This window comes from Thamnophis elegans, chromosome 2 (assembly GCF_009769535.1).
Source record: "Thamnophis elegans isolate rThaEle1 chromosome 2, rThaEle1.pri, whole genome shotgun sequence".
NCBI lineage: Eukaryota > Metazoa > Chordata > Lepidosauria > Squamata > Colubridae > Thamnophis > Thamnophis elegans.
This window is the reverse complement of record NC_045542.1, coordinates 46,122,231-46,138,738: the sequence shown is the minus strand read 5'-3', so window position 1 is coordinate 46,138,738 and position 16,508 is coordinate 46,122,231. Positions and strand designations below refer to the sequence as shown.

The 16,508-nt window shown below is 39.9% G+C and overlaps 1 protein-coding gene across 2 annotated transcripts in view; it reads left to right on the top strand.

Annotated features, from left to right (window-relative positions):
• Nucleotides 1-16,508, top strand: part of RPTOR (regulatory associated protein of MTOR complex 1) — a 438,354-nt gene that overhangs the window by 405,650 nt on the left and 16,196 nt on the right. For both annotated transcript variants that reach the window (XM_032209983.1, XM_032209982.1), the window contains one exon: nt 7,417-7,523. In XM_032209983.1, coding sequence (XP_032065874.1) covers nt 7,417-7,523 — 107 coding nt within the window. The remainder of the gene's footprint in view (nt 1-7,416; nt 7,524-16,508) is intronic.

Here is a 16,508-nt window from a genome sequence, read left to right as displayed (position 1 = left end):
TCGTACCAATAAATGGATGCATTTTCATGTATTAAAATCTTGCTGTGGGAGTGCAATCAAGGAGAGCCCGTTGGGACTAGTGGTTAAGGCACCAAGCTAGAAACCCGGAGACCATGAATTCTGGTCTCACCCTAGCCCTGAAAGGCAACAGGGCGGCCTTGGGTCAGTCACTCTCTTTCAGCCCAACCTACCTCACAGGGTTATTGTTGTGGGGAAAATAGGAGAAGGAAGATGTGTTGGATGTGTTTGCCACCCACTCTTTGTAAAGAGAATAAATGTCGGATACAAATAAACAAACCCAAAGTCTTGCCCCTAACAGAAGAATCTAGATCTTGGAAATAAAGTAACAAAAAACTAATTGTTCAAGAGATAAATTGCATGGGGAAAAAATGGTTTCGAAAGGCTCTGAAGGAGGTCAGCAAAACAAGTGCCTACCTTACTCTAACATCCCACAAAAAGTTTGTATTTCCTTTCTTTAACTAAAAAGAAATCAGAGGTCAGCGGTGTACTCATCCTGGGGGGGTATGAGAAACTTGAGAAGTGAACATGAGTCAATAATGTTACATTTTTCCCCTATTTAAAAACCGCTAGACACCTCCTTAAATAAATATTAGTTTGCCCTGAAGTGGCCACCTGGCTCCCGGCTGTGTGCAGTTTTCTTTTTATTATGATTTCACAGTCTTCTGTATGACCATGTAATTAGGGGACACTTATCTATGGGTTACTTTCAATGCCTTGTAGATGACTTTGCAAAAAAATAACATCTGAACATCTCATCTCTTGTGAGAGGTTTTAATCCCTTGCAGTCCTTTCAGGCCCGAGGGAAACAGTGCCGTCCTGGTTCTTAGCATGTGGCTCCCTCTGGTGGGGAATGTTGTAAAAGTGGACCAGGCTGTGGTACTGGAGGCTCTTCTGTTTCATCAAGGGACTAAAAGAAAACCCTACTGCTCGCTACTTGTTTATAGTCAGAAAGATGCTGCTGTGCCTGGAACTGTGTCCCCTAAGAAGCCGGTGCTATAGTACATTCTGTTAAAGTAAAGCGTTGCTTTATTTATCTCTCACATTCTAAAATGATTTTTTGCAACGGCAAAATAAAAACTGTTGCAGAAGTGTTGTGCCCAGAGGGAGGAAATCCACAAAACGTGGACGTAAAGATTGCACACTCATTTAAGGCTTAAAAAGAAGCCCCATTATTAAGGCTCATTTAAAGAGGTAAAGGATGTCATTCCTGAGATGTCAGCCTTTTGACCTGAATGCCAAAGGCACAAATACCATAACTACTTTTATTGTAGGTTCGCCATGACAGAATATTGCAACTCTGAGTATATTTCTCCTCCCCTGCCTTTCTCTCAAAAAGAACAAGGAAGGGTCCAATCTGAGATGCTTTCTCTAATTCCATTCCTGCTTTGGGCTCAGATTTCTCTTCTCTGGCTAGTGCCTTGGCTGCAGCTCTTCCTTTTCTTCCCCAGGATTATTCTCATAACTCATTACACAAGGAAAGGTGGAGCACCAGAGAAAGTCAGTGAGGTTTGCCTATCAATCCTCATGCCATCGTATTCTGGATCAGCTGCAGCTTTGAGGTGGTTTTCAGGGGCACTTACTATAGAGTACATTGCAGCATTCCCACCCTCAAGGGGAGTAAAACAGGGGTAATTTGTAAGGAGGGCCTCCCAGTCCAGGGAAAGTTGCAACTGGCATACAAACTGCACCAATGCGAAGACTTTCATGGACTCGGCTGCCACATGCATACCAGGCCTGAGTGGGGCATTACAAAATAAGGAAGATCCCCAGAATCAGCTGACCAAGGGACCTGCAGCTACCCGGCCTCGCTAAACCTGAGTTTGAATCTATTCTGCCCCATACAGACTCCCAGAGCCTGCAGCAGTAGTACAAAGCTTGGACATCATCGCTTGGCTGGCCAGAGGTCAAGATGAATCATTGAATATCTTCAGCATATTGATGATGACCTCTCCTAGTAACCACATAGATAATAAATCAGGACGTGAGAATCAGGGGTTGATTGCTACCGGCATTACTGCCAGTTCGCTTCACGCGCACATAAAAAAGGACAAAAAAAACCATAACGTCAGCAGCAACCAGAGAACTAGTTCGGAAGTGTGGCCAGCCTAGTTTGCTGCCAGTTCTGCAACTCAAGCCAATATTCCACTACTGGTTTGCCCAAAAAACACCCTGTCACCCACTCCCAGTTCCTGCCATTAATCCAGAAGAGTAGAAGGAAGCTATTATCTTATTTGCTAATTTAGTAGCAAGTACTCACAAGAGTAACCATAAGAATGAGCACCATTTCAAGAAAATCAGGATTCCTTCCCTTTGGTCATTTGAGAATCTATAGAATAAAGTCCTTTTGATTGGTACTATCAGACATGAAGTATCAAAATCCAGGTGACTGCTAGCAAGTAGTGAAGAAATACCAAATCCTCCGGTTCTGTGTTGTCATATCTAGATTTTACCAGTCCTACTTGGGGCTTCTCACTTCAGTATCTTTATAAAGCAAGATGGTCTGGCTGTATAATGAGAAAGTTGAACAGTCTCCCATGTAGCTTGTTGAAGGACCCTAACTAAGAAAGAGATTTGTTTTCAGAAACACAGTGGGATGTAATAACTGTAAGCCATGTCTGAGAATTATTTTTCTTCTAGTCATTTGTTGCATTTAGAGTCTTTCCCTTGAGGTTTCTGTTGCTCACCATGAAAAAAAGCAATTAAGAATCCAGAACACACTATTGACAAAGGATAAAACTGGGGAAGGATATAAAAAACAGAACTAAATACAAATATAGACAGGTATTTTGATCCTGGTCTGTTACGTTTTCAGTGTAACCCCTGAGTTTAATCTTTCCTTCTTTTGTTTTTTAAAAAAGATAAAAATTATTATCAGGTTTTCAGAATTATGCAACATTTTATATTTGCACTGGCATTTGCTTTTTATGTGCTTTTTTTAAAATAGATTTTTCCACACCAATATGTCTTGCAAGAGACGACTTCCTCTCCACAGTGTTTGTTCATGAACATTTATTTGTGTGCTACCCATCTCGCAGGAGAGAAAGAATTGCTTTATAAATCCCATTTTACAGATGGAGAAAGTGAGGCTTCAACAGGGATAGTGTTTCATTCAATTATTGTTGAAGTCAGGAAGGTAAATGACAGGATAAAAACATACATCATTCCTATAAAGAGACCAGAATGGCTCTGCAGACTCATGAAGCTCCTTTAAAAAGCATCATTATAGTCACTCCTAGATACTTTGAAAGCCTGGGAAGGATGCTCTAATTTCAACAGAAAAACCTCTATGGTACCTGCAGTTTGACAAGAGCAAACTCTAGTAAACTGTGGCACCGTATTCATTTTGGCTTGATCAACATTCATCAAGAGAAATCAGAAGCATCTTAGCCCACTTTCATATAAAATCTAATAATCAGGATAGAAAGTGCTGCCTAAGCAGAAGAAGTTAAGTTATATTCCAAACAATCGATGTCATTCCTGACATGAAAGGGGCACTACAATAGGAGGATGTTGGCTCGGCATCAGGCTAAGACTAACTGAAGCCTTAACTTAGGTAGCAACCCTCTGTAGCATTGCCAGGCCCAGCATCTTTGGAGGCGCTAAACTGCAAACGAGCCTTGTCTATCTCTGCTTTCTCAGATTTCTGTGAGTCTGCAAGATGCAGGTTGTGCTGACATCTTTCGTACAACTTCAAGGAGAGTAGCAAGGCTGGTTATGAGGGATCATATCACAAGGCTGTCTTTCATTGAGGAATCTCGTTGGGTTTCATCCTTATCGGAATCTCCTGCATCTAAAACCTGGGATAAGGTTGCCAAGATCCTTCCTTTTGCCTCTGCTAACATTTTATTCATTTAATTTGCTTACACTTTCATGCAAAAGCAACCATAGACTCCAAGCTTTTGCAGACTGGACTACAATTGCGAATGTAAATGAGCCTTCCTCTAAATGGGAATGATGGGAAAGCTAGCCTATTTAGCATTGCTTAGCAAATGCTGCTTGCTAAAACTGAAAAGGCCTCCATCCATCCCAATCCTGCTGGATTTATTTTGTCATGCGGACCATAAACAAGATGACGAACACAAACAGCTTGGAAAATGCCTATCATTCAAAGTAATTGCTTCATACTTGCTTCAGATCTCTTGCATTCTTCCGAGCTGCCAGGGAAGCTAAAGGAATAATCAATTTGGGTGTCCAGATAAAGATCTAAACTGTCAATTTAACTTGTCCTTTCTTTTCCCCTCACTTCTATTTCTTCCATTAGATTCAAAAGCTGTCAGGAACAAATCAAAAAATCAAAGGAAAACCTTCCCGTTCTTCATTTGCACAATTGTGTGTAGCAAAATATCCCGGGTGTTAGTGATGGCTCTGGCTATAGACCGAAAGGAAACAGGCTAGAAAGATGCATTTTTTAAAATAATCTTTTATTGTTCAAATGTTGATCGTTCCTATGACCAAAGTTCAAAGGCAACCTGATTTAACCTGGTGATTCCTACTACCCTCTCCTTTCGGGCAGGACTTCCTGCTGCCATGGGTACTGGGTAGTTGCCCTGAGGCCTCGAGGGAATGTGAGCTGTTTTTGAGGTTATATTGGCATGTGGAAGGAATTGACCATAATCTGCTATGCTGGTCAAATGTGGGTTGGCAGATGTGATTGGTGTTGGACTGGGGTATCTATCGTGGCCTGTTCACCTTGGGAGACCCTTCTGGATATATACATGTCCGATGACATAGTCTACAATTTCATTTACTCATACAAGCCCTTTCGCCTTGTCAAGATCCTGATCATAAGAAAGATAGACTGCATTCCTTTGCCACTTATCATATATAACAAAAATTCCTCAAGTCAGTGTTTTAGTGGCACTGGCAAAAAAGTAATCCCATTGTATGATTTGACTCTGATTTCTACTCTCCTCACTACATTATATATTTAGCAGCCATTTCTGGTGTCACAGTTCCAAAGCAAATATCAGCGTTGGATTTTTTTTTCTGACAAGAAAAGTGGGTCTTTTCTTGGTGTGAGAGGGTATATTCTCTTTCGAGCATGCTAATTATAGCTAGTATTTTGCTTTGTCTTTCTGAAAATGTCCTGGTCGATGTGATGGAGAGATTATCAGGAAGGTCTTGGGACACTGCTGTGTTGTAGAATCGCAGAAGAGACCATTATGAATCATCTCTTCCAACACCTTTATTTAGGAGAGCCTGATTGACTTGCTAAGAAGCTTAGCTGGATATGGCAATGGAAACTCAAATTCCCTTGGATTTTATTGGTTAGAAACAAGAGGGATATTGAACTACTGCAAGATATCCATTTCTTCTGTGCTTTGGACCATGTATCTGCACATTGTAACATCAAGTTCATGCATGTCTCTTTGACAATATTAGACAATATGAGATATGCATAATCTGTTGGTTTTTTCCCAACCAGGGAACAAAAGACAGTGGATTCCTCACAGCAATATATTTGAGCAGCATATGAGCAGGCTATAAACTTGAAAGAAAACATTCACATTAAGCAAGTTGGAGCTCATTATGGGAAATTCCCAGAGGTCAATGTCATTGAAAACCTCATTTTCCCAGGTTCACGGCTGCTATTGCATATAATGCAGATGCCCTGGGTACCTTTGGTGATGCTGGCTCACTGCTTAGTTCTCAACATTTACTCTCAATGTAAATGTCAGTGGGAGGAGAAATAAACCTATTACATACGAGAAAAGCCTTGCCTGTGATCTTACGTGTAATAGCAGCCCAGGTAGTACCAAAAAGATGAAACAGGAATCCTTGTAGCATTCCTGTGTCACACAGAACAGTTTTCTCCAGAGTTGTGTTCTTAATTGACACGTGCTTAATTGTAACTATGATATAATTATTTCAGTCACTTTTATTTGTAAATATTCTGGATTCTTTCTTTTTCCCCCCAGCTAGGCCAATTTGTCTAAATTTGATTTGGAAGTGGACTTGGGAGCATTATCCCTTCTGCAAAATGCATTCTTTTTTTTAGAACTGTGCAACATCTCTGAGCTTCATGTTTCCTTGAAAGCAAAAACGTTGATGCCTGAGCATTAGCTCAGGCTCTGAGTCATAGCATTCAACCAGTAGCTAAAAGATATTCTGTGGTATTCTGTATTGCAGCAACCTCAGAAATAGAATTTGCTCATTAGCAAGCTTTTACATTTCCCTCTGCACCAGGAATGTAAACTGTAAAGTTCTCAATGCCAACATGGCCCAAGTCCCACCTCCTCCCCAAATTCAAGCTGGACAAATAAATGAATATGGATAGATGTACAGATACTTTTGCCTTTTTATACTCAGAAAGCATAATGTTCTGATTTAAACACAGCCATCCAAAATAAACCATTAAATAAACGTTCAATTCAATGTGCTAGGTTCTGTTCTATCAGTTCTGTTCTGTTGAATTAGTGATTGGCTAGGTTCAACTGAAAAAAACTCTGACAAAAGAGTTTTGACCAGTTTAAATGCAAGATTTACTTTTTATTTTGAGTCAGCTGGGTGTAGCAGTTAAGGTAGCAGGAGACCCTGAGTTCTCACCCTGCCCCAGGTCCTAAGAAAGAGGTAATGGCAAACCACTTCCAAAATCTTCCCAACAGAACCGAAGAGATTAGTCCAAGCAGTTGCCAGGAATCAACATTGACTCAAAGGCACAAATGAAATAAAAAACGGCTTACCTTTTATTCGGAAATGACATGCAAAGTAGCTTGCAAATCAGTATTAGCTTGCAAATCAGTATTAGCTTGCATTATCAGTAAAAGGCTAGTGTCTTGTAGGAACCCTACGGGGGGGGGGGATGAAAAAACATTTGGTTTCTCTTTGATTGTTTGCATTATTCTCTGGTTTAATCTTTGTCAATAACTCATATGGAAAATAGAAAAATGTTGTTGCTATCACATTTGCCTAGCAAAACAAGGAAAGCCTGTCAAAATATTCTGTTACTCTAATTTGGACCACTCCCTTCTTTCCTTCGCCACCTTGCAGCTCCTCACAGTTTTCCTTTTAACAACTTTCTCATTTTAGGGCTTTGTTCTCTTTCTAGCCTACATTGGTGAAAATCTTTATATTTAAAATGAGCTATAGTCCGACTTAAATTGTCAGCAGGCTTTGTTTGATATCTCATTTACCATTCCTGGTACACCGTAGCTGAAATCGAATGAGGGAAATTTAAAAGAAACAGAGGATGCTTATTGTAGATCCATTTTTATTTGCCCAGTTCCCGGAATCTGCTTGTTTTTCCATAGGATTTTGAGAGCAGCCATTATTTAACTCTAGCAGAATTCAGAACTGGGAACCAGATATATAAGAGCATTGACTCTCTTTGGGTATGCGTATTTGTAAAATAATAATAATAATAATGCTGTGTGCTGTGCTTTATCTTTTTCCCAGGAGCAGGAATGGTGGTGGATTGGGAACAAGAAACCGGACTTCTCATGACTTCCGGAGATGTGCGCATCATCCGAATCTGGGATACAGATCGAGAAATGAAAGTGCAGGTAATCTCCCACCCCCTGCCCCCCGTATCTCTTACTAATCAAAATAATTTGTGGCCTGTTTTCAGTACTATAAAAGCATGAGAAGAATGCGAAGAAAAGCTGTTCCATGTTATCTGTTCAATATGAGCATAATAGAGCTGGAAGTTAGATTTGGGAAGTTAGGAGAAGGGGATGTATCTGATTGATATCCCTGTGATGACCAACCTCAGGCAAGTATCGCCTCTACCCTCAGTGCTGCTTGAAACAGCATCACTTCCTGTGTACATTGAGTGTACATGAGCAAGAAGCACAGTCTTCCAACGTACAGCACACCCAGCCACAGAGGATTTGGGTTTTGGTCTGCCTACTAGCAGCTGTTACTAGTATAACAATTTCTTTCCTTTATCATTGGCCCCTGGAATACCACCATCTCCGTTCTAACCGAGTATGCTCAGAGACTGCAAAACATGGGAAGGTCAGCAAGAGGAAGATCAGTGAGCCTCTGCCCATTGATGGGTTGCCTAGGCAGAGAAACACACTTAAGAAGCCAATCCTGACATTTTGCAGCAGTATTCTAACCAATTGCGCAGATCCTGTCACCTGGGCTAAGTGTGTCCAGGGCCCAATAAATGTCCCACCGTCCTCCTCGTCCTCCTCATCATGGCTTTCCTGACTCTGAAACCACACATACACCCCCCACATTTCTTTTTGCCATTCTTTATCATTGTTTTGGGAATTAAAAATGCTAGCAAGCAGCAAGAAGGGCTGAGTGTACCAATTGTGGTGAGGTTTATGGCTGGTGAGGCACTAACACAGGGGTTTCAAATTTTTTTAGACTTGTGGACTTCAACTCCCAGAATTCCAAAGCCAGTCATGCTCAGTTCTGATTTAAAGCAACAGCATTTTTTATCCTTTGTGAAATAAGTTTTCCTTCATTCTTTTTCTTCTCCCTCCCCCTCCTCCCTCCCTCTCTCCCTCCCTCCCCCCTCTCTCAAACAGACACATGCACACAGAGAAATTGGATCCCTCTCTCACTCACCCTCAAACAAACACAAATACAGAAGTTGGATTGGATATATTTTCCAATAGTTTGAAAGCAGCTCCTCTGCCATACCCCCCCCATTCCCCTGCTGCCTTCCGATCCGAGCCTTTGATTGCAGATGGAGCCATGTTGCCTTTTCAAACTTGTAATCGGTGAAGCTGGGTTTATATACTTTTATCCAGCTGTGTGTGTGTGTGTGTGTGTGTGTGTGTGTGTGTGTGTGTGTTTGAAAAGGCAATGTGGCTCTGCATGCAATCAAACTTTTTGAATTCCTCCCTCCTCCCCACATACGCATGTTTTCCAGAAGTTTCAGAGAGGATTTCAACTCTGCTCTTGCCTGCCATCATGAAAAGAAAAAAAATGTAAAAGGAAAAAGGCAAGAGCTCTGAGGTCAGACTGAGCTAGCTGCTCCCAGAGCCTCTAAAAACGCCCTCTACAGGAGGCAGGAGAACCACATGCCTCATCTACATAAGGAATTTTTCGGCTTTTAACCCTTGCTTAGCTCTGCTCGAATGATCATAAAGTCAGACTAAATGAAGCACCTCATTCTCCTGCCACCCCCTGTAGAGGGCACTTTTTTAGAGGTTTTTTTTACATAGTTAAGCACTAAGCAGAGTCATCCACTGTGACTCTGGCAGCAACTAGCTCAGCCTTTTTCCTTTTACATTTTTTTTCTTTTCATGATGACAGTGGTGAGGCCCTGCCTCTCCTGACTGCACATCCCTGACCAATTGGTGTGCTTTCCTGGCACGCAAAACATTTTTGGAGCTTCTTTTATCCAGAAATTGCCCTGCATGGTAATGATCATCTCCCCCAGACTTTCCTACACCTGTTTAGAGCCTTCCACAAATCAGTATTTTTCTTATATCTGCAGCCTGAAGAGCCAATTCTTTGCTTCTTGTTATAGGCATGAAGAATAGGAAAGAAATGCATTCATTCCAATATTCTTGATATTTCCTTATCCACACTACTCTTGCAAACAGTAAATCTGTTTACATCAATTACCATAAAACCAAATCTTTTCTTCAGATATACACATTTATGTGTATATAAGCCACTGAGAGAAGTAAATACTTTTTAATAATATTTTTATTAAAGTTTTCAAATACTTGTTTGCTGTTGTATACAACTCAGAAACATCTCTTGTGAATTGGGTGACCATATAAATACAATTGATAAATAAAAAAAAGATAAAATAAACACAAACCAAGAATAATATAAAAAAGAAAAATTACAGAGAATAAGAAATATATATAATAAAAAGTAGAATTGTATAAAGAAATTATTCACTTCTTCCTTCAGATAAGTACAAATAACATTAATAATTTATCACGTTCTCTGATATTTCAGTAAAATATATATTCTTCCCATATCTCATGTCTTATTAATAGATGAATTATAAAGTCTTGTCATTCTAACCAGCAGAAGTTTATTAAGATTTATAATAGCATTGCATAACATGAATATTATTAACCTTAATCAAATAAATCCACTTTATATTCCTTCTGTTAACTTCAAAAAAGCTTGATCTTTAATCCCTTCGAATAAGTCCCACAAGTAGGGATTCCAGGCTGATTCCTCTTTTAACTCTTCTCCTAAGTTCTGCTACTCTTCTACACAATCTTCTAGTCACCTTTTTTCTTTTTATCCCCCAAAAAAATCTTTTAAAAGTCCTTAAATGTGCATGAAGCATTTTCCATCAAGGATAGAAGGAAACTCACCCAATGTAATGAAACTTGCTCTTTTGTAGGTCCTTAACAATAAAAAAGCCATTAACAAACAATTTTCTGAAGTGGTTAAAAGAGGAAGTGTCAGTTTGAAGGCACCAAACCGCAGCTTAGACAAAATGGCCCTTTACCTGGCCCTCAAACGCTAAAGCCCACACTCTGGACCGCTACCTTATGATCTCTCATGGGAACCTCTGAATGGAGCATTTGTGGGTGGTTCTTGCTCCAGGGAGGAATTCCAAAGGGGTGAGCCCTTCCCTGGATGCTCTTCGTGCCACTTTTCAAAGAATCATCCTCAGTCCGCTGTTGCTTCCTGGAAATCTGCCACAAAAATAAAGTATGATCTCCGAAGGTTTTGGAAATTAATTCTATCTGGCTGATAGTAATTATAACACTTTGACCCAGCAATGCAATTCAACTAAGACGGTGCTAATTTTAATTATTTTCAAATAGCATTTAATCTGTATAAATTAGAGAACATCAGAAATCAGGAGGATGAAAATATTTTAAATGAGGGTGATTATTAATTGTACAAAAGGCTTCCAACAGTGCTTCATAAACTCAAACCTGAATCATTCAGCAGCATCTGGCACAGCAGAACTGTAGAAATAAAATGTGGACATGTCGGTACCTGTTGCTAACCCACAGATTTATACATGTAAAATTTGTTGTCAGGCTATCCATTGTGATGCCCATGAAAAAAGATAACATCCTTCATCATTTAAATCATTCGTTTATCTTTTGAGTGCCTATTAAATCTTAAACTCTAACCCTAAGAGTCTTCTTGCAGAGGTGAGTTGCTCGGTTCAGCCGAACCGGTAGTGGAATTCCAGCCAGGGTCGCAGAACTGGCAGTGACCCATGCTTGCCACTCCCGCATGCATGCAGAACAATTTACATTGAACAGTGCACGCTGTGCAACGTGTGTCTGGTGCACTTCCGTTGAGCTTTGACTTTCTGGAAAAAAAGGAATTTACTGGGGTTGCATTGCCAGTTCAGCTAAAATCAGAAGCTAGCAGGAATCATTTTCTCATCCCACAATCTGGGCAGTGAGTTACTCAGGAACAAGAAGACAAGGGTGGGTTGCTGCCAGTTTTACTACTGATTTGCAACCCCCACGCGCCCCAGCACCCCATTGGTCACTGCCAGTTTAGGCCACTGCCATATTACACCTGCTTAGAAGATGATGAAAATTTTATATCTATATCTCCCCCTCACAGCGCTGCAGATTGACAGATAAATTTTGAATGCTGCCTACATATAAGAACATATATTTGAGTCGTGAATCCATATCAGCTATAACGGGTGAAGAATGGAGTGGCTATAGCAGTAAGCCCTCACCCCTCAGCAATGTTACTTTCCATGTAACCTACACATTTGCTGACTCACCTAGGTATTTCTTCCTGTAACACCTTTGGACCAGTGATTCTGCTTGCCGTGGCATGTTCAGGATAGGTTTCTAATCTGGATTGCAGTCTGGAATGAGGGTATTTCATAAAGAGCACTGCAGTGACTTCCCAACGCTCTGAGATATGGGGGGAGGGGGGTCTCTTGATTTGGAAGTCAGAGCCTTTGTGTTGTAAGAAGTCCTCTATGAAACTCTAGCATCTCAGTAGAAACCTGGCCGTCCCTTGATAGTTGTCTCCAGCAAACTATTAAATAATTTTAATTGAGTAAATACAAATATAGCAGTGATTAAAAATAGAAAGGAGGTATTAAATTCACTAAGCACCATTCTGCAGAGCTGAGTCTGACTATTACTCAGTTCTATGGCTGCTTAACTCTAACTTGTTTTCTTTGTTAACAGCTGTGCTCTTATTATTCCAAGCAAATCTTTTGTCTATAGTGGGGAAAAAATGCTCCATCTTTGGTTAACATTATTGAGTGTCTTCCCAACAATAGCCCAGCTTTGTTCTTTGGATTTATTATCTTTTAAAGGTATTCTTTAAAAAAAAAAAACATAGCCCTGACTTTCTGTGCAAGTCATTTTCTGCAGAGCGGCAACATATGATGCTCTGATTCCTCCAACAGCCCATTAAAGCTTCCAGATTCTCCTCTGTCCTTAACCATGGCCTTGCACCTGTTTTTTAATTACCTTTTTATTTAAAATATCCCTCATAAAAGCAGGAAGAACATTCCTTGCCTGGAAGAAGTCATAAAGCCTTATAAAAACTATTCACTCCAAAGTTTGGAGTTTGACAGTATAGCAAAACATTTTCTGGGAAAGTCCTTTTCTTCTTTCTGGAGGAAATAAGAGGATTTGGAGTTCAATATCCTTTATAGACTCCTGTAATCTTGTAAAATGCCATGCAGTCATGGTGAAATAGGAAAAAGTTAGCAGCGGCCACAATTCTCTTTGGAGGGCTATCACTGTAAGTGAGTCACCTAGCAGGTCATCAATCACTCTTTAAGGCTCAAGAAACAGTGACTGTCAAACAGGATTATTTCTTGAATACTCAGGATCGTTATCTTCCAGTAAGAAGCTCCAGCTACTCTTCCACTAGGGTTGGGTTTCCTTCTTATGCCACTTTGCTGTCGGCATGGAGCAAGTGTAGATTTATTAGAGAAAAGTTGTGCTTTAAATTGCCTTTAGCTTTCTGCCCTGCCTTTCCATACAGTGTGCATAACTGCTGCGGAGCCAAACTGAGCGGGGGGGAAAAAGGACATCTCAGAGACATTTATTTGATTTTTATTAAACTCATTCCTTTGAAATGAAGAGCTGTTTCTCCTGTTTGTTATGAGGCAGGACTGGGTCACTGTCTGAGTACACATATGGAGAAACTGATGGACTCTGAAGTCTTCTCACATATATTAAAGTCTTTTTGGACATAAGTGCCTTGAAACAAAAAAGAGAATCACAATCTCACTTTCACCTATTTCAGCATGATTGTATACTAGAAGTCATCCCAATGTCTTTTTCGGAACAAAGTCCATGGGCCACAAAGTAATTTGTGGAATACCCCTGCGGCATCTTTTGATTTTCTTTTGTTATTGCTGTGCTTTAATGTTGCCCACATCTGAATTACAACAGCACTTGTAGTTTGCTTCTGTAAAAGAGGCCAACAGCAATAACTTTGTAAACTACACTAAGATAAAATGACACAGCTCATAAAAACTAAAAGAGTTCCCACAGCCCTAAGATGCTTGTTATGTTACGGCATATACTTCAGGGGAAAATAATCTAATGCTCCTGCTGTGGAACTCTTTTACTACCTCCAGTGGAAGTGGGTAACAAATTACCTTTCCGGTTAAAAATTGCCCAAGACAAATGCATACTTACCATATTTTTCAGACTATAAGACGCACTGGTGTATAAGATGCACCAAGATTTTGAAGAGGTAAGTAAGAAAAAAAGTTTTTGCCTTCCCTCAGTGCCCAGGAGCACTCTGCAGGCTTCAGCAGGACTAGGGGAAGGCAAAAACGCCCCCGTTTTTGCAAAAAATGGTCCGTTTTTCGCAAAAATGGGGTGTGGGGGCAAGGCTTCGGGAAGCCCAAAAATGGCTGTATTTATTGATAAGACGCACCAATGTTTCCACACTCTTTTGGGGGGGGCGAGGTGCGTCGTATACTCCAAAAAACATGGAAAGTAACAAAAGGCACATGGCCCAAATAACAAGAAAGATAATCATGCAATCAGTCAGCATAAATAAAATTGGAAAGTTATAGTAAAGGAGAAAGTTGTTATTAATTTGCAAAAATAAAATAATGAGGAAGCCTGATTGTACAGACACTGTTAAACCCACAACAGCCCCTCATACCCACAATGGCTAGATTCTGGGTCTTTTTGATCAGATTTATTGTATTAAAAGGGGAATAGGTTGCAGAATCTTGAAACTGGATGTATGTATTTGTGTGTGTGACTTTCACAAGTCCCTGTAAGTTTCTTGACAAGGCTTTTTGGAAGGGGTTTGCCAACTCCTCCCTAGAATTGAGAGAAAATGGCTGGCCCAGGTCACCCAACTGACTTTGTATCTATGGCGAGGCTGGAACTCACAGTCTCTTGATCTCTAGCCTGATACCTGTAGATGTTCCAGCCTTGTAATGTTTTTCAAATCACTTTTTTCCCCAAAAATTCTGAGAAGTCTACAATATGAGTACTTGCCACTCCCCTGAAAAGGCCATTTCTATGGTGACCTATCCATGTTGCTTAATTAAACATCATCTATAGGGCACCAAGTTAAATAGGGCATCAGATGTTGAAGAAGAAGAAAAATTAAAAAATGAATATTTATCCCTTTTTTGAAAACAAAATCTTCTCCCTAGATCTGCTGTTAGATTTGGAACTGCTGAATTAAGGGATTTCAAGGTGGTGAAAAGGGAGTTGTGTGACTTGCCTAGAATCTTAGTTGCTGGAGCCTCCCCTGTGGCAGGGATGAACAGCACTTTTGGACCTCAGGGCCATGTGTGGCACTTGCCAGTGGTTTTAATTTGATGTATATTTGCAGGTGTATACTAGAGATCTCATGGGTGTTTATTGCAGCAAGACAGACTAGCAGAATCTTGAGACCTTGTCTATGTCTCTCTCTATGTCCTATCCTAACTAAACAAAATCAAGGTTGGGTTATTTTGACCTCCCCTTCTCAGCACTATAATCTTTTCTGCAAAGTTATTATTTCCTCCCCTATTAAGTGCAGACTCGCTCATACCTTTCCTATCCCCAGATCAGCTCTTAATAGCTACCGTCAATTAGCAATGCGGAAAACATGATATTTTTTTCCACATTAGGATTGCTAAAATGAGCTTAAATCTTCAAATACATAACCACACACACACCCACACACATGGAGGGAGGGAGGGAGGGTGGGCGGGAGAGAGGAGAAGGCCTTCCTTAAGAAAGGAAAAATTGAGTATTCTCAAAGATCAGCAGACTCAGCCAGATGCTGGGCATGTCCATGATGCCAACTCCTGGGTAAAACTTGGGATCTGTCACTGTCTGGCTATGGCAAGTGTCATATATATATACATATACATATACATATACATATACATATACATATACATATACATATACATATACATATACATATACATATACATATACATATACATATACATATACATATATATATATATATATATATATATATATATATATGGAAATCTTTAAAATCAAGTCGGTGGATCTTTTCCCTGTACCTAACACCATGGTTGCGCTTTTGCTTCTAAAATTCTGCTACAGTTGATAGGAAATGAGGGCAATATGAGAAACCTCCTGTGAATGCTGAAGATCTACGTATATTGTACTCCACTTGGGTATTAGGTGGAGTAACTTGGGATGATCTCCAAATGGTACTATTAACATATGGAAAATATGTTTTAGACACATATTTTGTGACATATGCTTGAGAAAGGCAAAAGTAGAAAGGTGATACAGAGTAGTACACTGAGTGTTTTTTTTAGGTTAGCTCCTGAATTTGAATGGATACCTGTGTCACTGCTTTTCTCTCTCCCTCTCCCCCCCCCCTCCATCTCGCTCCCTAGATACACATGGGAAATTACTTTTTATTGACATTATATAAGTATCAAATAACTCTCAGTTTAAAATATTGGACCAAACTGCTTGACACATACATACATACATACATGCGCACACACACACACACACACACACACACACACCTACAAGTATAAAGGTGAAAAGAGTTTGTCCTATTTTAGTGACATGGCATCTGGGCTGAATAAGCATAATGTGCTCTGTGTATTGTCTTCTAAAATAATTTGGAAACATCAACTGGTGCAAATACACTAATAGGCGATGGCAATTCTTCGAACCATTCAGTCTTAGGCTATTTATTGACCACTTTGTTGTTTTAAGTGTTTGGAACATTTGACATACATATTTTACAAATTCCACTGGTTGAATTTCAAAGCCCAAGCAGAATGCATGTATTGACCTTTAAAGTTATAAACAGCCTAGGACTGAATGGTTTGAAGAATTGCCATCACCTATTAGCGTATCCACACAGAAAGATTAATATCCGAGGCCCTAATGTTGCATTATAGTAACTAGTACAATATTGTATCATTAATAAGAACAATTACATTAGCAGTAATCTCTCATGTGTGAATTCTATTCCACTCAAGATTTGTCAAGCTTAAAATGGGAAATAAATCCTATATTATGCTCTGCCTCTTTTCAAAATATTTTCATCGTGATGCTATATTTATGATGTGGTTTAGCTTGTGATTTTTTTTATTATCTTCTGTGAATTTGCATGTTTGCATCTGCTTTAAGAGA